Genomic DNA, 22,207 nt, shown 5'->3' with positions numbered 1-22,207 from the left:
GGCTCACAATCCAGCACAAATCTGGGCATTGTATTTACAAGCTGGAAGCCTAGATTGGGCAGGTTTTGGAACTACCCTAACTTACATCCCAGCCATGTGTCCCTCATTACTTGTATTTCTCCCTGCCATGTGTTCATGGTTCTTCCTCCTCTCTTTGTCTCTTTTCTCCTCCTATCTCTCCCTGCAACCCTCTTCCAGGTAACTGAAAAACGGTCTACCTCTATCTACCCCCAAATCACAGGCTTTATTCTTTTATTGACCAATTAACTTGGGGGACAAGGTTGCATACCATTACTTGATATATGTGAGGATCTCCTCATCAGGGAGCAACCAGATTTTGAGGGCTAGTAATTAGCATTTGCATATAGCACCAGACCAACCCCAGCCCACAATCTCTTTATGCTACTGGAAGCACTGAGGTCAGGATATATTATTTTGACACCACTAAGACCGCCATTCCCTCCTTCTGTTTCTAAAACAGGGTCTCACCCTGTAACCTTGGCTGACATGTAACTCACTGTGTAGAACAGGGTGGCTTCAAATGCAGAGATCCTCCTGCCTCTGTTTCCCGAGTGCTCAGATGAAAGGCCACCATGTTTGATCATCTTTTCTTTTCTTTTTTTTTTTTTTTTTGTTGTTGGTCCCTCTCAGTATGATATGACCTGTGTTTCACAGCACAGGACAGCTGAAAGTGTGGAGTGGAAAGGTATACAGTCCAGCAGGCACTGTCTTCATTTCTTCAATCACTGTAACTCCAGAGCAACAGTCTTGTGTATGGCAGAAAGGAATGGGGCAAGGAGTAGAAACTGAGTCAGAGGCTGAAGTTGTTGAAGGATAAGGAGGGATGTTATGCATTGGAAGCAGGACAGGAAGGAAGTGCAAGGGTGCATCTCTGGCAGCCTGGAATTCAGGAATTGTCAGGGGAGGTGTCTGCCAGTCTTAGCGGCTGCCTTTAGTGACATCCCTTCTGTCTGTGTGTTTCAAGGCTCATCTCCTTGCCCACCTCACTACCCCTCTCCCAGCACATCCCACCATCTCTTGAACACCTGACTCTGAACCTTCCCATTTCCCCCTTTCTGCTGTACCTGCATCCCAGGAATTAACACTAGCCTGTAGTTGGTCCATAGACACAATTTCCAGAACATTCCACTGGAAGAGCACCTAAGGGAAGAGGGGGTGAGGGTCTTACATGTCTCCCCTTTTGAGTCTCACTGGGGCATCCTTTCAGAATGTGTGCCATTGAGATGGTCACTCTCAGAATTAAAGCAAGGAAATTTTATCTTTTTAAAAAATGTATTTCTTCTACTTGCTCCATATTTCTCTTTGTCAAGAACTGAATCTGCTCAAAAAATCTCTCTCCACATCTCCGTATTGCCCACAAGAAAGAGATTGACTTTGAAAGACGCCTCCCTCCTTACTGTATTTATTGATGATCTACTCTGTGTCAGTCAGTCCTGAGAGAGAAGGGAGAAGGATCAGCCACTCATGTGACATCTTTGTAGGCTCCATGGAGGAGGCTGAACCCTGAGGATACCTAATAGGAGGGTATGCCAGGTTGGGCTTCCATTTCTCTGAAGAAAAGACTCTCACTCTTAGATTTGAACAATAAGTCAGTATCATTCTGAGCCCCAGGAAAGAGAGGGAAGTACCCACAATCCAGCCATCAGGAGCAACCTTGAATATAGTCACCAGAGGAATGGAGGTGACCTTGTGTCAATACCAAGAGGTGGAGCTGATGTGCTAAAAAAGCGGGAGACAGTGGGGGAGGAGAGGTCACTCTCCAGTTAACTGTACCAAGCATGTGCTTCTAACCAACAGGGAGAACAAGGGCCCAAAGGAGAAAAGGGTGATCCTGGCGAGCCTGGAGCCCTGGTGAGTACACACACTCTGGACACTGCTCACCTTTCCTCGAGTTTGCTGAAGACCAGGGATCCACGCCTGGCTGGCTCTAGGTCTTAATCCCACTGGCCACTCTACATACTGAAGGAATTAGTCAACAGAATATACATAGCGGGTTTTAGTCCTTAGGACTTTGGCGTTACGGCTTTTGTGGATCTCAGATTATAACCACTGCATATCTCCATCTGCTCAGGACAAGGGTGCTGAGCTAGTTTATGTGGACATTTTTCTTTCATTGCAGGGACCACAGGGCCATCCTGGAGAATTGGGTCCTCGGGGACCCACTGGACCTCCGGTAAGAGAGCTTTTTCCTCTGCCTGTTAGTCTCTGAACCATGCTACCCTATCATGCCTCTCTTCATGCCTTGAGCACCAGCTTCCTAGTTGACATTTTGTGAATTCTTACTAGGGCAAGAGGTATGGCGGGATGGGCTATGACAGTTCCCCAGAACTAAGAGTTCCAGTACCTTGTAAAACTGACCCCTGGAAGGAACTCCTGGACTAGGCTCTGGGGTTTTGTTTGTCCCTGCCCTTCCACTAAAGGGCTTCTTGTAGTTGAGGAAAGCTCCCTTAATTCAGAATGCCTTGAGAGAGGTTGCCCAGGAAACAGGATTTCTCTTTTTGTTTCAGATGTAGGAAACTGGCTTTTGCTCCCCCAGCAATTAATGGGCAAGTGGGTTTAGAAGATGCACATATTAGCATCTTTATTTTATTTTTCAGGAATGGTTTGGGCTGAGAGGATATTTCCTGATAGTTGTTCATTTCTTTGGGAGAGGAAGGAAGGAAAGGGGCTCTATATAGTTGGCAAGAGCCTATTAGTTGTTCAAAACCTCTGAGGTCAAGGCTGCCCAACTCCCTTTCTCATTTACATAATGGGCTAATGATAATAAGTGGATGACTGTACAGAGAGTGATAAGGATGTGCAGGGTCAGTGATGGAGGCTTTCCTGCACCCAGCAGAACCTGTTTTCTGTTCCATCCATTTTTGTACTGATGAGTCAGGTTTGAACTGCAAGTTAGCACTAAGACCTCAGGCCTCTGACCTACCTCGTTTGCTCTCTCTTACACAGGGTGCCAAGGGGCAGGATGGTGCACAAGGGCCTCCTGGAACAGCTGGAAACCCTGTGAGTCCCGTCTTGCCTGACTTCTGGGGACTTCCTAGAAGGGGTGGCCCAGATGAACATCTTTTCCCTGGCTCACAATTCTGAACCAACTGGGATTTGGCTAAGAAAGCAAATTTATATTGGTGGGGTTGTCCAGGCCCAGGGGTCATTTGAACCTGAAGCAAAAATGGGAGATTCCCTCACCTCCATAGTGTTCCAGTGGGCCTGGTCTTTGTCCATGTTTCCAGCCCCAAGATAAATTCCCTCCTGTACATACGTGGATGCTACAAAGACAATCCCAGTGTTGATCCAGTGGTACCTGTGTGCCTAGCAGTGAGAAAAGTCGTTAGAGTGCAGAGGAACACACAAAGGGCTTTCAGTGCACAAAGAAGACTACTCCCAGATGTTTGCTGTTCTGAGGGCCATGCCTGGATTCTGATCCACAATTCTACAATTATCTCTGTCTCTCCATTTTTATTTTTGTGTCTCTGTGCCTCTTTCTGTCTTTGTTTTATTTTTGTCTATCTGTTTGTCTGTCTGTCTGTCTGTTTCTCTCTCTCTCCCTCTCCCTCTCCCCCCCCCTCTCTCTCGTCTTTGTCTCTCACACAGACCCTCAAACACAAAGCAGCAGGCAAGGCATGTACAGATACATACTTTCCAGCAGGCACTTTCCACCTAGGCTCTCCTGGTCACAGAAGATGTTTAATCTCAGTTTTTCACTTGGACTGCATGGAGCTGTATTGTGTGGCCAAAGCTGTAGAGCTCAGGTATTCCCATGGTCCTGGATGGAGGCAGAGCCGTACTGACCTGCCTGACCTCCCAGGAGTGATGGCCAGTTAGTAAGAGGAGCATCAATGTCCAGTCTGGTCCTGGAACCACAGACCAATTTCACTGGCCAAAATATAATTACATGACTATGTATCTGTAACGGTGGCTTAACAGAGATGGGTTAAGCCATGAATGGAGGTTATGCTAATGACACAGAAGGGGCAGAGACAGGTATTCTCTTAGCAAAGGACAGCCCGGCCTGTGCTCAGCCAGCATAAAGTAGAAGCAGTTCGAAAGGAGGCTAGGAATGTGCTCTGTGATTTCTGACCTGAAGGACACACGTGATTTGTGACAGTGAACCTAAGCAGTTTCTAGTTCTCACTCCACGCCACTGTCCCTCCTGAAATGCCCTCCCCAAAACCAGTCTCATAGAGCCATGACCTACCATCAAGTTCAAATTAAAATCCACTTCAGGAATCAGTCACTGACCATCCAATCAAGCACATACATGTCATGCGCATACAGGTGCACGCACCCCCTTCCTCCCCGCCTCCATTCTTTCCCCAGGTTCCCTTACTCTGTGAGTGGTGCCAGCATCTTCATCATGGCACTGCCTTAAAGTGGTTTTCCCAGAGTCATACAGCCTTGTGATAACCTTCAACCCAGTAGCTAACCCTAACCCTAACCCTAACCCTAACCCTAACCCTAACCCTAACCCTAACCCTAACCCATCACAAGCCCTTTCCCCCTCATTCTCCCAGAAGTTCCTTTCTGTCCATATCCTTGTCAGCCACTGCCCAACTCTATCATTGGTGTGTTCTGAAAGGCTTGTTTAGTGCCCTTTAAAACCTCAGTGTACCGGGGCCTTTTCTTCATAACGCAACTCTGAACAACCCTCCCTGCTTCCTATGCATAAGATCAAGGCTAATGCTCACCCGAACTTCTTAGGCATGATGGGTGGCTTTCTTCTCTGCCCACTCTTGACATCCATACTTCAGTTCCTCAGATTGAGGACCAGTGAGAGCCTTCCTGTCCCTGGTTCCCCCCACCTCCATTCACTTGAGTTTCACTGGTGGGTGGTGGGGATACCATACGCTGGAGAAGAGCAGGTTCCTAATATCTATGAGTATCAGTTTGGATGCTATTCCAGCAGTCTATGGTGAACTGACTGTGGGACATGTATGGAGAGTGTCTGGAGTTAGTTATTTCTAGCTTTTCTCAACTGCTCTGTCTCTGTTTTAGGGTGCTCCAGGACCAGCAGGACTGCCTGGTCTCAGCGGCCCCCCAGGAAGTGTGGTGAGTATTGGTGAAGAGAGCAGGCATGTCGGTGTGGGTTGCAAACCTGCAGTGTCTGCCTCTGTTCACTTCCATCTCCTCCTGCCCATCCACACAGAGCTGTGGGCGGCATTGCCAACATCGTTCTGATGAGGGCTACACAGACAGAACATTACCAACCCAAGGTTCCAGGCAACATGTCAGCTGCTTGGGTTGTAGATAGACGTGGTGTGACAGAGAGGCTGTACATTTCGCTGATGTTGGGATCAGCATCGCAGCCTGACTTCAAAGAAAATAGGTGAACCCAAAGAACTAAAGGTCCCGATGGCTAAGTAGATACCTGGGTTCTAACCCAGACCTCCCAACACCCAGCATTAAGGGCTTGGCAGTCCATCTTTTAAGCTCTTTCGTCTGAAGACATGAGGCAGGGTTAGGCCAGCCTGCCTTTCAGGCTCAATACCACCTGCTGAGGTTCCTGCTTTCCCTCTCCTAAGTGGAGACCCAAGAGATTTTTTAATTGTCTAGTTTTATGACTCAACATCAGCATTGATTTAGATTTTACTGATTTTTCGATATGACATGCAGCGGCATTTGGTCACAGGCTATAGGGGAAATTTCCTCTGCAATAGATTAGGCCATGCAAAAGTAAATTTTATTCAGCTGATGTAATTGACTTCTTAGAGGCTCACTGCCTCAGTCTGCTAATCTGGGCCTAGTCCTGGAAGCTTCTAGCCTCCGTACAATCTTATCTAGGCCTAGAATGTTTTCAGCCTCTGAGACTTACTGTTGAATAAGCTCACCCTTTTTTGATCTTTCTGAGTTCTAGCTGGTTCAACTCAGCTGTGCTGGCTCGAATTTCTCTCTGAGCTAAGCGATTCAATCTGGCTTCTCTCTCAGCCTCTCCTGAGTTGCTCTGCTTGTCCTCAAACTAACCCTAGCAATCTGTTCTAATCTTCTGGATCCTTCTCACTCCCTTGCTTGTTCTGTCTTCACCTTCCTCTAGCTTGTTCTCTCTCTGCAACCTGTCTCTGTACAACTGTCCCAGTAAAACTGCTTCCTCTTCTCTGTACTGCCCCTCAAGTAGCTTCCCTTTCCTCTCTTTTCTCCTGAGAGTTAGGCTTTTCCTATTCTGTCAGATCTTTCCCTGATTCATTGCTTTTCTGCTACTCTATAAGATATCACATTCAAACATGGGTTCTTCCTTCTACAAACTAACTTTACCCTTATTATTTGGGATTAAAGATGATCACTAAGGGTGACCATAACTAGAAACAAGGTTCTTTTTTGGTTTTTGTTTTTCAGTAAATTACACAATCTTGGGTTCATGGTGTGATCAAATATCCTACCACCAGTCTTGCTCATTTCTAAACCTTCTCAGGTGTCTGTGACTCAGGGCATAGATGCATGGCATTTAGATTTTTAATATATGACACGTTTAGTTGTTTCATCCACACAAGCCTGTTAGGTGGATATCATCCCCGATGTCATTTTATGCAGGAGGCAATGGAAGCAGGAAAAGACCAAGTCATGGGAAAATGGTTGGAGTAGCTTTTTTCTGTAGAGTCCTTCTTTTCCAACCCTGCATACATAGTCAGCATCAGCCAATCCTGATCTCTTTTGCCCATTTTATCTGACTTTTGGAAAGCATGCTGTCCAGTTGGCCACAAAAAGAGGGCAGAATTGTCACCTGAAGTATCTCCATGGTGACAAGAGAAGAAATGGCCCATCTCTTAAATATAACAAATTATTTTAATGTATATGGATGTTTGCCTGCACTTATATCTGTGTACCACCATGTGCTGGTGCCTGTGTAGGCCAGAAGAGGACTTCAGAGATCCTGGAAGTAGACTACATGTCATGGCACCATGCAGGTGTTGGGAATTGAATACTTAATGCTCCAATTTCTCTTGAAGGGCAGTGAGTGCTCTTAACCACTGATCCATCTCTCTAGCCCTGGTAGCCTAGTTCTTTGCTCTAAGCTGAGGTAGCCTTGCAGGGTGTCCTCGGTAGGCTCTAGAGTCCTCAGCAGGGCTGAGCTCCAGTTCTGTGTAACTGGCTAGCTGTTCTTTTTCTCATGACCATAAGTTCCCTACTGGTGTGTCTGCACAGTGTTTATCCTTGACCCTTCCTTAAGGTGTTGGGGAGAACTCTCCTGATACTGAAAGAGTAGATCTCTGACACCAAGTCAGACTTTTGGGTTTACTAGTTAGCTCTCACTTGGTTTGCCTGCCCGAAGACTAAGGTTGTTGGGGGCAAGCACTCAGCAGACCATACCTGTTCTCAAGGTTTTGTTGTACAAGCTCCGGGACAAGGCTCTGACAAGGACATGGACATCAGTGAGTTTAAGACTGGATGGGGAACATGTGAGCAGAAGTGAAAGGGGCCTATTGACATAACCCTGGGGACTAATGTCCATTGAAAACTGACTGTGTATAAAACCTTTCATTTTTCAGGGTTCCCCTGGTGTCAGAGGCACCCCTGGGAAAGACGGGGAGCGTGGAGAGAAGGTAAGAGTGATGTAGACTGCAGAAAGGCATCTATCGTTTTAGGCTTCCTGGGGTCAGTAGATGAGGAACTCAGACTGCTCAGGGCTAGCTTAAAGCCTAGGCATCAGAAGGGACTGTGCGGCTGAGAGGGGAATGTAAAATCTCATACACTCTCACCTTCATTGCTCACCCAGGGGTCAGAGCAATGTCCCCTTTACCATTGTAGACAGAAGCTCTAAGGGACTTTATTTGCTCTATACCTCATAGCTGGTGAGCAGCAGAGCTGACTCTCATGAACATTCTGGTTTTAATTCAGTGATCCACGTATCCACCAAGCATCATGATTACCAGGGAGACCTTCCCAAGTCTGGGAGAGCATTTTGTTTATTATAGAGAAGAGGGGAACAAGATCCCCCTTTTTATCAACTAAAAAGAGCCCACAGGCCTAGGGCCAACAGGGTACCCTCTGCAGTCCCTCTGCACACTGCTCTGACATGACCATGTGCTTAAAGGAAGGTTCTCATTTTTGTTAGTGATGCTGATACAGGGCTTGGGAAACTGACAGTGTTCTTCAGTACCCAAGGGAGATAATGAGTTTCAGACTCATCAAAGGTTGGTTCTGTATCTAAGTTGTGGGACTCTGAACTAGGGTGAGAACAGTGGTTTTCAGTAGGGACATGCCGACTCCTCTTGACATTTGGTGGTCCCTACACCAAGGAGAGGGATTGCCCCTGGCTTAGCATATACAGAACAGGATTCTTCCTCAACAATCACAAAACACACAGGATTATAAATATATGCCACAATTCCCTGTAGATGCCTTTTTAAAAAGAGATGACACCTTAAGTTACAGAACCGAGAACACCTAAGTTTTAAAGGGATATATCCAAATTATATTTCTGTGTGCTGTTGGCTCATGTGACCTCTAGGGGGAGCCAAACACCTTCTCTTGACTGGAAACAACATGACAATTGAGTAGGCCCAGGGCTGGAAGGGACCAGACAAAATTTCCTCAAGTACCCACCTACTCTTCAATGTCTGGCTGGGTTATGGGAAAATAGACCCTGCTCTCTAGACTTGATGGCCCCCCTCCCTTTCCTGCTTGAGAGTCCTGACTGATCACCCTGCATCTCTCGATCAGAGAACGGATAGGAACAGTCAGGGTGAGGCTTGGTGGAGGCTTTGCCCGGAGAAAGGACTTCAGCATGTGAATGTGGGTGACAGAGTTCAACTTCTGACCTCCAGTGAGCAGTCTGTCTTCTTATACTTCAGAGGGACAGCAGCTCAGGAAGCTGCCATACAGGCTCCGGCTGCCTCTCTATTGGAAAGCAGAGTTTCTGCCTGCCGCTAATGCTCATCAAGTTCCTCCTTTTCTCCCCAGGGAACAGCAGGGGAAGCAGGCAGCCCGGGGCCAGCTGGTCCACGGGGAGATCCTGGCGCTCCTGGCCTCCCTGGGCCACCAGGAAAGGGGAAGGATGGGGAGCCGGTAAGTGGTAGTGCTTAGAGCTTTGGGAAGCCAGGCTCACAGTGTGGAAAAGAGAACAGGGCAAAAGCAAAGACTCAGTTTAGAAAGTGAGCCAGTGAAGCGAGCCAAGTGAAGCAGGGTGGAAAGGGGTACTGCAAAGCTCAAGGTGTCCCTTGGCCCAGGGACATGGTCCTGTCAATCTGCATGCTGAAAAATAACAATAAAGTGGAAAGCCTGTAGCGTTTCCATGACAGACTTTTACTAACTTGTAGATTGCTGCTGAAATCGGGACTGAGTCTGTGGTTCACCACAGGAAACTGGATCCTTGGAAGTGCAAAACCACAAATGGGCACATATCGTAGCTATACTCTAAACCGGCTCAGAGCACACGGAGCTCTGGCTGTGCCGGGTCGAAGAGAAGTCAGTCATGCAAACAAATTTCAAAGTACCCAGTGGTTATGGTGCACAGGCATGCGTGCGCATGCGCGTGCGCGTGTGTACACACAAGTACACACACACACACACACACACACACACACACACACACAAAGAAGGGATTCTTGGTCCACGCTGGGCTCCTCTGGGAAAAAAAAATACTTACATTTCAAGTATGTTCATGACTGCCATTATTAGTCCAAGCTCATCAGCTGGAAATGGAGTCCCCTTCCCTAGTGTGATGAAACTAGGTCTATGGGTCACAGGGTCAGGTGGGCCTGGCTTTGAGGCTTGATCTTGCTGCTTCCTTTTGGGTGACCTTAGGGTGGAGATCTGAAGTAGAAAAACACAGTAAGGAACAGCAAATCTTGTATTTTGTCCTAATAAGCTCAGAAGGTGGCAGACTCACACCCTGTGACTGAACGTTGCAACGGGAGTCATCTGTTCTCCAACTACTGCACCAGCAGAGGGCAGCACATTGGTATGTCTGAGTGACTCAGCTCTCATGGGTCTATGTTGTTCATTTCAACAGGGACTACGAGGACCACCTGGATTACCTGGTCCCTTAGGAACCAAGGTGAGTGCTTGTCTAAGCAAATTGGAGATGGTACGTACTACCACTTAGAGAATATGTACTTTTTTTTTGATGTAAGCATCTCTGATCACCTCAACCCCACCCACATTTCACATGATGAAACTCCTGAGATCATGAAGTCCTATCCACAGCACTGTTTCATAAATGCTGATTAAATTATTAGAGAGCTACTGTCTTCCACCTGACCTAGCCAAGGTCTAAGTCTTCTCCTGTTCCGGGTGAAATTTTGGTAGCAGATGATCATGAAAATTTTAGGTAATTTTTTTTTTTTTGGTTCTTTTTTTCGGAGCTGGGGACCGAACCCAGGGCCTTGCGCTTCCTAGGTAAGCGCTCTACCACTGAGCTAAATCCCCAGCCCCAATTTTAGGTAATTTTAATGGTGGTCTAGAAGCCCTTTGGGGTGTTTGTGTGTGTGTGTGGTATTGCTCTGCCTTTCTTCAAAGCCTTGGCATACATAGTGAGTAGGGGTTGAGAGGGAAGAAGATACTGGGAAAATATTTTGGGTCAGCACTGGAAATTGCTTATTATGTCGACCCACCAAATTCTAGTGATATTCATGACAAGGAAGGCCAGAGAATATCATCTAGCTGCATACCCAAGAGGATGAAAAGTAAGGATAAACACCTGCCAAACTCTCCCTCAATTTACCAGCAACTACAGGCCTAAAAAGGCAATATCACCTTGAGTAAGCAGGGGAATAGCCCAAGCTCTCTCTACACAGAATCCCTCATTCCTTTACTGAAGCTTGCGTGAATGACTGATACCTTATTGCTTAAGTTGTAGCACATCTACAGGGTAGACTGAGGATACAATACTGTTAGCGGTACATTCTTGACCTCTTTCATCGATCAGGGGACACATGGATGTGAAAACTGCAATGTAGGCAGGTGTTAGAGAAGGCGATGAGAGGGCTGAGGGAGTTCAGGGAGGCTCTTATGCTGGTTTTGGCTGTGCATGGCTTCTTGGAGACTGAGGTACTTGTCCTCATTTGAAATTGCATGTAGTAGCAATGTGGGAAAGAAAGTACTGTTGCAGGCCTTGGTGAGGGGTTGCAGGGAATGCTGAGGCATTGGCTGCAGCAAATTAAACTGTAACCACACCCATAGACAGTGAGAATTATGATGCCAATTCAGATACATGGACTGAGAGGGTATGGGCCAGAGTCACCTCATTGATGTTAGGATGGGGGCTCAGACGTTTAACAAGAAATGCATATTTAAATTACCGGCACTGGTGCCTATTTATAAAACAATTTCCTTACGTTTATAAAAACAATTTCCTTAAAACGTCTTTCTTGCCAGTGGTAATGCCTGCCTGTAATCCCAACCTCAAGAAGTAGAGATAGAAATAGGAAGATTTTAAGGTTGAGGCTAGACTGGGTCATGAGGTTGGATCCAGGCTAGCCTTGGCTACAAATAAGGGTCTCTTGAACAAAAACAGCTTCAAAACATGAAGAACATATTCTTATGTATCGTCGACACTGTGGTCTTGTCATCCAGGAAGTCACCTTGGAAATGCTAGCACTTTCTGAAGTACACTACTTCCCATCCCAGATGGTATCTTAGGTTTTCGTATATGTTGCTATGACTTGGAAGTTTTCTTCCCAGCCTTAGAGTCCAATCACCTGATAGGAGACCATTCCCCTGTTTGGTTCTTTAATATTTTATATTATAGTTTTATCTTTGGGATCTCAGCAACATGAATACAGAGCGAATTGAACTTAAAATCGTATGTGAAAAGCTCACCCAACAATTATCTAGCATAAGGGAGGTTCTTCCATAGATGTTGAGAGTAGCAAAACAGAGATCTCAGCTTCATAATTTTCTACTATTTAAGCAGATGTTCTCCATAACCATCCTAAACCTGCAGTAAGTGGGATTGTAGTACATATGGATTTGCTTTCAGTGTGGCAATGTGGTTGCATTACACATGATCAAAGATTTTCCTAAAGGGGAGAATTATCTATATGGTAAGAGTAAATGCATGTCAACTGATTGTTTTCTGAATAGGAGGGAGGAATCGTTGCATAAGGAAAGCTCTCTGTTATTGGTGAGCCCTATCCAGATTCGTTTTCAATATCCAAGTACTCTGACCCTTCCTTATTGAGAAGGACCTTCCGGACCCAGAGGACACTGATTACCTTTTAGAAGCAAAAACAAGGTGTCAGATGTGGCAGAGAGGTAAAGAGCTCTCATTTTCCACTATATTTACATAAGACCTTTATCTGACAGTGGGAGACAGTATACCATCCATTATTCTGCAGTGGTATTTCAGGATATTTAACAATAGAACTGTTGCAATAAAAATCAAACAGTGGTGGAACTGGTTCCTGCACACTCACTCTCGCTAGTTCTGGTTCTGGTGAACCATTAGAACTAGCACGAATTTATCTCAGCAGTTCCATGCTGCCCCCATCTACTTTCTGACCCACTCTCCTAGAGCCATTCCAACACTGCACCCTGTCAGGCCTCCTGACTGGTTTCCATCACACCAGGCATACATATCCCAACTCTATGGTGGTCCTAGTGCATCTTGCCACCATGTACTTTCTTGAACTCAATTAACTGGCCACATGAAAAAATACATCACACAATATCCTCTGATTCAACTGATAAGATATAATTTGGCCATCTGGACACACAAAATCCTGTACACATTCATTCCTTAAGAATAGTCAAAACAACCTATAATATGTGCAGAGAGGAATCTCCTCATCTGCTGCCATATTCCCTCAGCTCCCCCCTCCTTGCTCCAGCCTCCTCTGCCTCTCTAAAACCTTTCCCCTACCCATCCTTCCTTCTTGTTCACCGACAGGCCTCGTTCTATCCTGTGCCTGCCTTCACCTGCATAATGACATCAAGCTACATAGAACCATAAGTATATTCTCTTTTACTTCCAAGTAGAGTGTTTCGGGTGAGGACATGCTATCATATCTGTAAAAATAGTTTCCCAGTGTAGGGGTTACCACTAACACTTGTTCAAAAATACTGGCATCCTGTGGTTTCAGCTTTACTGTTGCAACAGGAAGGTGTTTACCTGGTAGCTTATATCTGATCTGTGCACACTCTGTTGGAGAAAGTCAAGTGGAAAGCAGTGGAAACATCAGCAAACATAGAGAGGTGGGCTCAGGGTAGCTAAGCAGTTTCAACAACATGGGGCTCAGGTAAGTCATGCTGCCAATGGACTACTCCTTCCCCGTAAATAGACACTTATTCCACTGTTGATCACGTACTAATGTATCAGTTACAGAGTGGTTTGTCAAGACATTTAGAAAGTAAATGGAGATTCAAGGACATCTTTATTTGGAGAATGGATTGTTCAATGGGAGTATAGAGAAAAGGATACAAGGGAGAAGGGAAGGAGAGAGATAGAGAGGTCTCCAACTCTATATGTCGAGAGAACACACCTCATGGGCTTAAGGGAGATAGCAATCTATGTGTCCTTCAGCACATCTCGATGGTTCCTCGTTGCTAGTGATTATGGGTGACTCTTCAGTGGGTGACACTTGCTTCCTGCAAAGTGAACATATTTGGGCTGCACAGGGAACTTATTTTGAATTCTTGCTCAGCTACCTGCAAGGAAGATGACTGGAAAGCAAATGTCTTTATATTATAGTTGAAGGAGTCAAGAGCATTTGACACTGAAAAGGGCTCCCTGAGAGATAAACGATCTTATGGTGCATAGTCATTGTCTTAAAGCTGTCATCTTTTTGCAGAACCCCAGACTTCGTCACATATTCCTCCCTGGAATGTGGGTTCCAGACACTGTTTCTTCCTATCCACTGGCCCTTCTTGCTCTTGAGGACATAGTGCTAGGCTTATTTCTGTGTCCTTTGGGGGCCATTTTCTAAAAGTGTCTGTTCATTAAGCTGAGAAGTGGTTTCTTTGGGGAATTTTTAGCATCACAATAGGCTGTAGACACAGATGGGGCCAGACCTGGTCACTGCACAAAATCAATCATGTACTCACTGCTGCTCAGTTGGGTCAGAGAGGCCTTCTTAGCACATTCTTTTCTCTTGGGTATAAGAGAGGCTTATTTTGGGGGAAGGCACAATTCAGTACCTGACACAGTGGCTGGTGAAGGATTGCATGCTCCTGCATCCAGATGGACGGCATTAATGCCAGCTACCAGCATCAGGCCTTAAGACAGACACTTGGTGCAGAGGTACATAGATATATCTAGCCTGTATCAGGTCTGACTCATTTGAGATACATTGTGGCGAGTTTTGTTGAATAGGCAAGTAAATAGGGAGTCTACCTTCATGCTGTTTACAGGGAAGTCAGAGGTGAGTGGAACACATGCACAGGAAGAGGTCAGTGTGAAGATTAATGAAGATGTGTGCAAATATCTGAAACACACACACACACACACACAGAGAGAGAGAGAGAGAGAGAGAGAGAGAGAGAGAGAGAGTCGGTCGGCTAATGAAAGGAGATGACTAGACCAACCAGTGAATGGGGTCAGTGCCTGGGAACTTAGAGCATGGAAGTTTTAGCAAGTCCTCGGAAGCAGCGCCACATATATGAAGGAGGAGTCGCTATCATTTGTCACTTTGCTGTTGTGGTGACAGAATAATATAACAAAAAATAAGTCATGGAAGACAGAATTTATTTGGACTGGCAGTTCCAGAGTGGATTGAGTTCATTATCATGGGAAGTGACATCTGAAGCATGAGTTCAGCCACACAGGAAGCAGTGTTATCACATTTTATCCATACACAGGAAGCAGGAAGCAGAGGTGGGGGGAAGAAAGGAGGGAGAGAAAACAGGAACTGGGAACCATCTCTCATAACCGTAACCCTACCCCTACCCTAGTGAAGTCTTTCTCCAGCAATGTTGCACTTCCTAAAGTTTTTGTGACCTTCCCAAACTGTACCATACACTGAGGGCCAAATGTTCAAATATATGAACTTGTGGAGGGCATTTCTAATCCAAACCACAACAAAAGGGTCTTGAGGGAACTGGAAGCTAACTAGAGTAGGAAAGTCTGCATCTGTTGTTGTAAAAATATAAAAATAAAGATGTAAGTCTTTTATCCTGCTAGGCCCACTCCGCAGTATCCCAAGAAATCTGCTAGATATCTTGGTGGAAACACAGCCCAGCCGCACACTTTCTTACACTCAAACCCTCACATAAAAGAACACACAACACAATAATCTTAGATCCAATTGGTAAAATATAATTGCCCACTTAAACATACAAAGCCCGGTACTATCCATCCCTTGAGAACATTAATAACAACCTGTAAATACACAGAGCAGAATCTTAACATCACCTGCCATCTTGTCCTGCCACGGCTTCTCCGCCCCTCTCTCCCTCCTGTCTCTTCCTCTCTCCCCTAGTCTCCTCCTCTTCCTTCAAACTTCTCTCCCACTCATCCTTCCTTCTCCTCCAATGACAGGCCTCCTTCTATCCTGTACTTGCCTCACCTGTGACATCATCCTACATGCATCAATCACTTTAAAGCAAATCCAAGGTTCAGCAGGAATGGATATATTTAACTTTGTATATGTCCATCTAATTTTTCTTTCTGCTAACTCTTGTGGCAAAATGGTAATATTATAAATGCAATAGTTGGTGTGTTACTCTCCTTCTAAATGATTGCATATAAGGTGCAGGGAAACTTGGTAGAGTCTTACTATTTTATCGATGATGGTCCTAATGTGTAGAAGTCTTCCCAAGGTTACAGGAGGTACATGTCACTACCCTGGGGACAGACTAAGAGTCACTTGATTATGTCTGAAATATTCCTTCCTGATCATCTTCACTCTTATAAAGAACTGGTAGCATATGCATCATTGGTCAGATTCACACTTGCCCCTGTATTTATCTTTTCAACCCCTTCCTTATAATTGTTATTAGATTTCCTAGATACAAAGTCTGGTTTGCTTCCCAGGCCTAAGTCATGCCATATACCATATCATCCTAAAGAAATAGAATGCTCTAAGTAGAAATTTGAAGAGAAATTAGGAAAGACCTAGAAGTATAGTTGAGGGTGGGACAAGGGATGATCTGTTTCTCAGTGATCACCAATGGCTGGTATCATAGCCACATCGGGCTTGGAAGAATAAGGAAGAGAAATGGCAGAGATTAAGGGATCTTAGTGAGGATTTCGGTTTTGATGGCTATGTTTTTGTAAGGACTTTGTAAGCTCCATTTCTCCCATATTTATGATTGATAATCCACTTTAGAACTTAGCACTAAGTACTGACAATAAGCAGGCATCATAATTGAATTTCAGGTCAGCATTGTGCCTAGGTCTCAGCTTACATGGGACAGACAGTGAGGGTTAACTGAATGAATATCTAACTGTAGTCATTCCATGAGCAGGGATGACAGATTGCCTTAGGAGGATGACTTTCCTTCTTTGTTTTTGAGTGATGTCTTTTCCTTATTATTTGAAAATTTCATACATATATAAAATTTATCTTGCTCAGATCTGTTCCTCTACTTGCCTTTCTCCAATTCTCTCTGGGCTCCTCAATACATCTCCCTCCTAACTTCAAGTCCTCATTTGTTTTATTTTTTGTTTGTTTGTTTTTAAAAATAATCCACTGAGAGCAATTATGACTTCCACAAACTGTGCTTGTGGAAGTGGGCCTATCTGCTGGCGATGGGCAGTTTATGCTGTGGACAGTTGTTAATGCAAGACTCATAACTGCTTGAAGTTCAAAGATGAATGTGAGTATCAGCTATAAAGTGACATCTACATAGTTCTCCCACACGTGAGGCTCAGGGTACACAATAGAAGAGCAGGGAGAAAGACTATAGGGCTTGGCAGACAGGAAAAGAAGGCTGTGAAGCATTGCTTGGAAATGACATGGCTGGTGTACACACAAACTCACAACAGTAATGATTACTTGCTCAAGGGTCAGTATTATTTTCTTAAAGGCTCCAAATGAGTTTCCAGTGGCTATCATGGCCAAAATTGTAGTCTGTTAACATTTTAAATACTTAAAAGTCATAAAAGTTAATAAATAAATGTTTCCTATAGTCAAATTTCTAAACATAATCCCTTTGGTTCTTCGTGACCAGCTTCTGGGCTGTTTCTCTTTGTAAAACAAATCGACTCATTCCAAGGACATTAAGTGGCCTGAGGAAGGACACCTGCCACTGCATTGTCAGACTGGAGATGTAGGCAGATAATCCCTGGTGTAACGTGTTGATGCATATTCTGAAATTGTGTTGTAAGAAACTGTCCTAGGCAAACTGCATCTCCTGACGCTGCCTGTAGGGTCAGAAGAGGCACAGCAAACAAACTCATTGGCAGTTAGGCACCCGAAATCTGAATATGTGTGCAAAATGGGGTGATCCAAGACTGGAAATGCCACTGTCAGCAGCAGCCAGGCTTGCTGCCCACTTGGAGTCAGCCTTGGTCAAAGACTCCTCTTCCTCTTAGAGGAAGGAATTGAAATACCAGAAACTAGAACATTGACTTCCTTCTGTGGGAAATGGCAAAGTCTGTTCATCTCCTCTTTTCTTCTCTTTCCTTTTCCATCACACTCAGAGAGTCACGTGGTGAGAACAGCAGCAAATGTAGCAGCTAGCTTATGGGGACTGAGTGGCAGGGTTGTACACATGTTATCGTCTTGCTTAACACATTTAACCAGTTTACCACCAAGCTACCTCAGCTGCTTGTGTGTACCACTCTGACAGGCAAAGAAATGTGCATAGGGAGCTTGTCATGGTTTTCAGTGCTGCAGCCACAATTTAAAGTTGAGCCTCCAACAACCAAATCCATACTTCGTGATACTTGAAGCAATGGTTTAACTTGAGTTATTTTGTGAAGCTGCATCTGCCACACCCCGAAGAGCTAACCACAAAGTGTAGGTATTGGGAACGTCTTGAAACATCAACGTCAATGTTTATCTACTGATGGTGTGGGATCTGAGTTGAAATGTGGTACATGTATGGTTAGGATGTAGGTACGATAAGCACAGTAGATATGTGCTCTCTCCAACATGGGGAGTAGTCTTAGTTTCCTAATCACAGTTGGGATCATGCTCAAATCTGGGGATGTTTGAGATGCATGTGATCACAATCATGAGGGCTCTGGTCCACACAGTGAGTGCTGGACCAAGAGATAGAGGATGAAGTCAGGTGATGGATGTGGAACTGATGGAACAACAGTAACGATTCTGTGAGACACATAATTCTTTTTATACATTGTGCCCGATCTTGCCAGCACTAACCTGTTAATCCCATCTTTCTGTCTCCCTAGGGTGACCGAGGAACACCTGGGATCCCTGGCTCTCCTGGCAGCCGTGGAGACCCAGGCATTGGGGTTGCTGGTCCACCCGTGAGTCTTTGTTCAGCTCTCATTGTTCTCAGCTCACAGTGCAAATCCTGCTACTCCTTTGGGAGTCTACAGTATAAGTTACAACAGAGATAGTCCTGTTTCAGCTTATATGGCAGTAGACTGGGTGTCCTTGGGTCCATTGAATGCAGGACCATATGGATGTATTGTACCTCTTATTAGAATAAGAAGAACAAACTTTTAGTCCAACACATGGATCTGATTCAAAACAATTGCAACAAATCTCACTAGCTTTGTATTTGTTCTTTCATAATTCCATTGCATATGTATGTCTGTACTTGGTCATAATCCTTACTATTACCTTCTGCATTTCTTCCTTCTACTGTCGTCCATGTCTCTTGCTTTTTGCCAACTGAATTTACTTAGGGTTCCCCGTGTGAACACAGTTCTGGGCTTATCTACTTGGTGAGAAAGGGCACTCATTGATTGTATAAGTGACTACCATTTAAGAGGTTGACCTCTTTCCTCAGCAAGTATCTATAGCTTCTCAAGGCTGGGTGGAGTCTTATCATTCCTGCCTTTTTTGTGATGCTGTGTCTGTGTACTCAGCGTTGTCACAGATATCAACTGCTAGTGTGATTTCACTCAATGTTTGTAAAGGAAAAAAAAGATCCATGGACCAAATCTTGAGTAACAAAGTCATAGCCAATAAAGTTAGGCTGGGGAAGGAGTGTGATCTGGGGAAACATTGTGGTTTTGTGTATTTCTGGACAAAAAATGTTCATTACTCTGATTCTTCTAATCAGAAAATGTGAGAACTTAAATGGGATCATGGCCTAGAACAGCATCCACCAACTGTCCTCACAGTGTGGGTTTTAAGGCATGGTTTACATCATCTAGTAGGTACAGACTTGTAAGACCTATGGAACTGGTGGCTTTGTTGTTTCTGAGTTATATAGGTTCTTCCAGGTCCTAATCCCAGTGAAGGCTCTCTCTTCTTTGTCCTTAGTCAACCATCCTCTGTAGAATACTTTGTCTAAAATCAGCACACATGGCATTAAAATTTAGAATTCTTTTCAGTGAAGAACTACATTTCTTGAGAATAGAATCATGTTTTATGTTTTCTCACCATCATAGAAGCATGTCTTTTCTTCTCCCTGTCAGTGAGTGATAGCTTTCAGAATTTAAGGACAATTTTCAATCTGAGCATTTTTCTTCTCCCATCTGTTCTCTTTTATGCTAAAGGCAGAATATTGATTCAGCTTCAACTGAATTTTTTTGACAGCCAGCCATGTCTTACTATTACTTGAGAAAAGCTCAAATACTCATCTAAACCTTGGAATAGCTCATGTACCCACGTATAATTATTATTTTAAGCCATGTACCCAACTTCACCCCTGCTAAACATAACCTGGCTAGAAACCAGTGCAGTACATGAGACAGTCTTTGCTTTTTTTCCACATCAGAAAAATGCAGACAACAACCAAAAGCATCTTAAGTAATGAAATTACTTTCATTATTCAATTTAATTAAGAATTTCAGATAGAGTTCTGTATTCAGATCATTTCCCCCCTCCAACTCCTCCTCTGTCCATCTTTCACTTTGTACCATATTCTTGACCTCTTGTCTTTATTATTGTTATGTAGTGTATGTGTATGTTTGTGTGTGCATGCATGCATGTATGTAAATATAGCCTATGCAAATCATCTACTGTTGCTTGTGTGTTTATGGATTTAGGGCTGACTACTTGTTAGAGAGCTATTAATTGTATATATCTCTTCATTTAGGGGTCGGGTTTTATAAGACTCCCATTATCCACAATATTGTCGAAGTTTCCTGGATGCAACTTGGATACATAAAAAGAAGACACTTTATTCCAGTAGACATCTTGATCCTTAGTCTTGTAATCTTTCCTCCCCCATCCTCCACAGCACATGCTCTGAGCCTTTGATATAAGGAGTATGTTACAGATGTGTCACTTGAGGTTGGACACCCTGTGGACAGATCTTCTCTGCTCTTTGACCAGTTGTGGATTTCTAGAAATTTTTTTGACTGCTGTAAAGAAGTTTCTTTAATGGGGGTGAGAGCTACACTCACCCGTGTGTATAAGAATAACTATTTGTGTGTAGTTAGAAATGATACTGACTCAGGATAGTGGCAGTAGTAGGTTCTCCTCTAGGGTCCATGACCTTACTACTGTGGATAGTTGGCTTATTTATAATACCAGCCATACATTTTCTCTCTGAGCAGAGAAGTTCTTACAGCTAATTCAACAGCTTTTGTTTGTCTCTAAAATATAAGTGACACTGTAGTCCCTTTGGGGTATTTCAGTGTTGGGTCATTGCTGTGACTCAGAGGCCAAGTAGCACAATTCTTCACATATAACTCCTGAAAAATCAGAAGATCTAATTTATTATCTATACTATCCTATAAAATAAAACCTTCCCTTTGCCTTGCTCTGTGGTCTTCATCATCTGAGTCAGTTTAGGTCTCTCTCCTCACACATGGTTCTCTGTTCCTCAACTCCCCAACAGGCCTGGGGAAAAGCCCACCCACCCCATCCTACTGGCAATGAGGACTCCTTCAGAATGGCAGAGTTATGAGTTGTCGGTGGGTCTTCCTAGTTTCCACAGGCACTGTGGTAGGAGCAAATGAATTCCCTTGGGGTGGTCTCATCTGATTTAATTGTTTTAACAGAAATTTTCAGCTAGAATTTCTGAAGATCAAAACTCTCCATTACAGCCCTTGTACTTTTTGTTTGTCTTGGATTTCTTTATTTTAGTATCTAAGTAACTAGAAGGAACAAAAGGAAAAGAAATAGTAACCCAGACATCGTGTTTCTGAGGTCTGCCTCTCAGAAGGACCTCTTTCCCTGGAATTAGGAGTGTGATTCCTGATGGAGTTGATCCTTAGAGAAGAAAATGCCATGCGAAGGCCTTCAGTATGGTGGTTCCTTTTTGACTTGTCCATTCCTCACGGATATACCACATCAAGCACATCATTACACAGCTAGACAGCAGAAGTGGCGTAATTCACCCCAAACCTAGCTAGCTAAAACCACCATGAAGTATCTTCCTGCCATCTGATTCCACAGGAAAAGTAATTTGCTGACGGCAGCCAAGAGGCTGTAAATCAACTCTTTAGTGCATGTCTGCCACTTGGGCTTATTAAAAGCTTCCTGGTGGATGAAACCATATTGCATTACCATAAATCTCATTGGCTAGCAGCCTAGGCTGGTGGTGGCCTGAGAAGCTGTATGGGAGGACTTGCTGCTAGCAGGCGCGGTAAGTGGAGGTAAGGTATGATTATGTCAAGTTACTGGGGAACAGAGATCTTTGCTGAGTAGTCCAGTGTCTCTCTCTGTGATCCATACTAGGGAGCAAAAGATCATATTCAACATTGCATTCCCACATGAAGTAGGTTATCCTTCAAAGTTAAGATATGTATCCCAACTATGAGTCTGAGAGATGATCTTTGCTCTTAGAAGGTGACAAAGTGAACCAGAGACAGGAATAAAGCCCATGTATGGTTTGTTATCAAGCAAATGCGTATTGTGGGCAGCTGAGTCCTGCTGTACTCACTCCTTGGTAACTATATGGAAATCTCTCTCAGATTTCCTTCAAAAAGAACAAGAGATCTAGAGTATTGATGTAACAATGCTAGAGGCATACTCTTGGGAACTGGGCTTTGGGCTTGAGCCTCACATATCCCTCTGGCTAAAGAAGTCCTGGTATAGGAAACTGGGAGAGATCATGTCGTAAGCTGCCCTCTGCCTCCTTCTTCCTAAACTTGTGCTCCAAACTTGTATCATTCATAGGCATAGGCCTTCAGGAAGAGAGCCAGGAGCTTGTCTGCTGGCTCTGGTTCCATCAGCAGGCAGGAGGCAGTATGGTGATAGAGTGGCTTGGGGTTTTAACTTTCTGCTTC

At 44.4% G+C, this 22,207-nt stretch overlaps 1 protein-coding gene across 9 annotated transcripts in view; it reads left to right on the top strand.

The window, feature by feature from the left end:
- Window positions 1–22,207, top strand: part of Col22a1 (collagen type XXII alpha 1 chain) — a 237,471-nt gene that overhangs the window by 136,681 nt on the left and 78,583 nt on the right. For 8 of the 9 annotated variants that reach the window (XM_063264443.1, XM_039080218.2, XM_039080220.2 and 5 more), the window contains 8 exons: window positions 1,819–1,872; window positions 2,141–2,194; window positions 2,968–3,021; window positions 5,011–5,064; window positions 7,497–7,550; window positions 8,911–9,015; window positions 9,962–10,006; window positions 18,245–18,322. In XM_063264443.1, coding sequence (XP_063120513.1) covers window positions 1,819–1,872; window positions 2,141–2,194; window positions 2,968–3,021; window positions 5,011–5,064; window positions 7,497–7,550; window positions 8,911–9,015; window positions 9,962–10,006; window positions 18,245–18,322 — 498 coding nt within the window. Of the gene's footprint in view, window positions 1–1,818; window positions 1,873–2,140; window positions 2,195–2,967; window positions 3,022–5,010; window positions 5,065–7,496; window positions 7,551–8,910; window positions 9,016–9,961; window positions 10,007–12,033; window positions 12,205–18,244; window positions 18,323–22,207 lie in introns of all 9 variants that reach the window. The other variant, XR_010053430.1, reaches the window with a different exon arrangement.

This window comes from Rattus norvegicus, chromosome 7 (genome assembly GCF_036323735.1).
Source record: "Rattus norvegicus strain BN/NHsdMcwi chromosome 7, GRCr8, whole genome shotgun sequence".
Classification (NCBI taxonomy): domain Eukaryota; kingdom Metazoa; phylum Chordata; class Mammalia; order Rodentia; family Muridae; genus Rattus; species Rattus norvegicus.
Note: the sequence above shows the minus strand (reverse complement) of the source record. Positions and strands in the feature narration are given on the sequence as shown.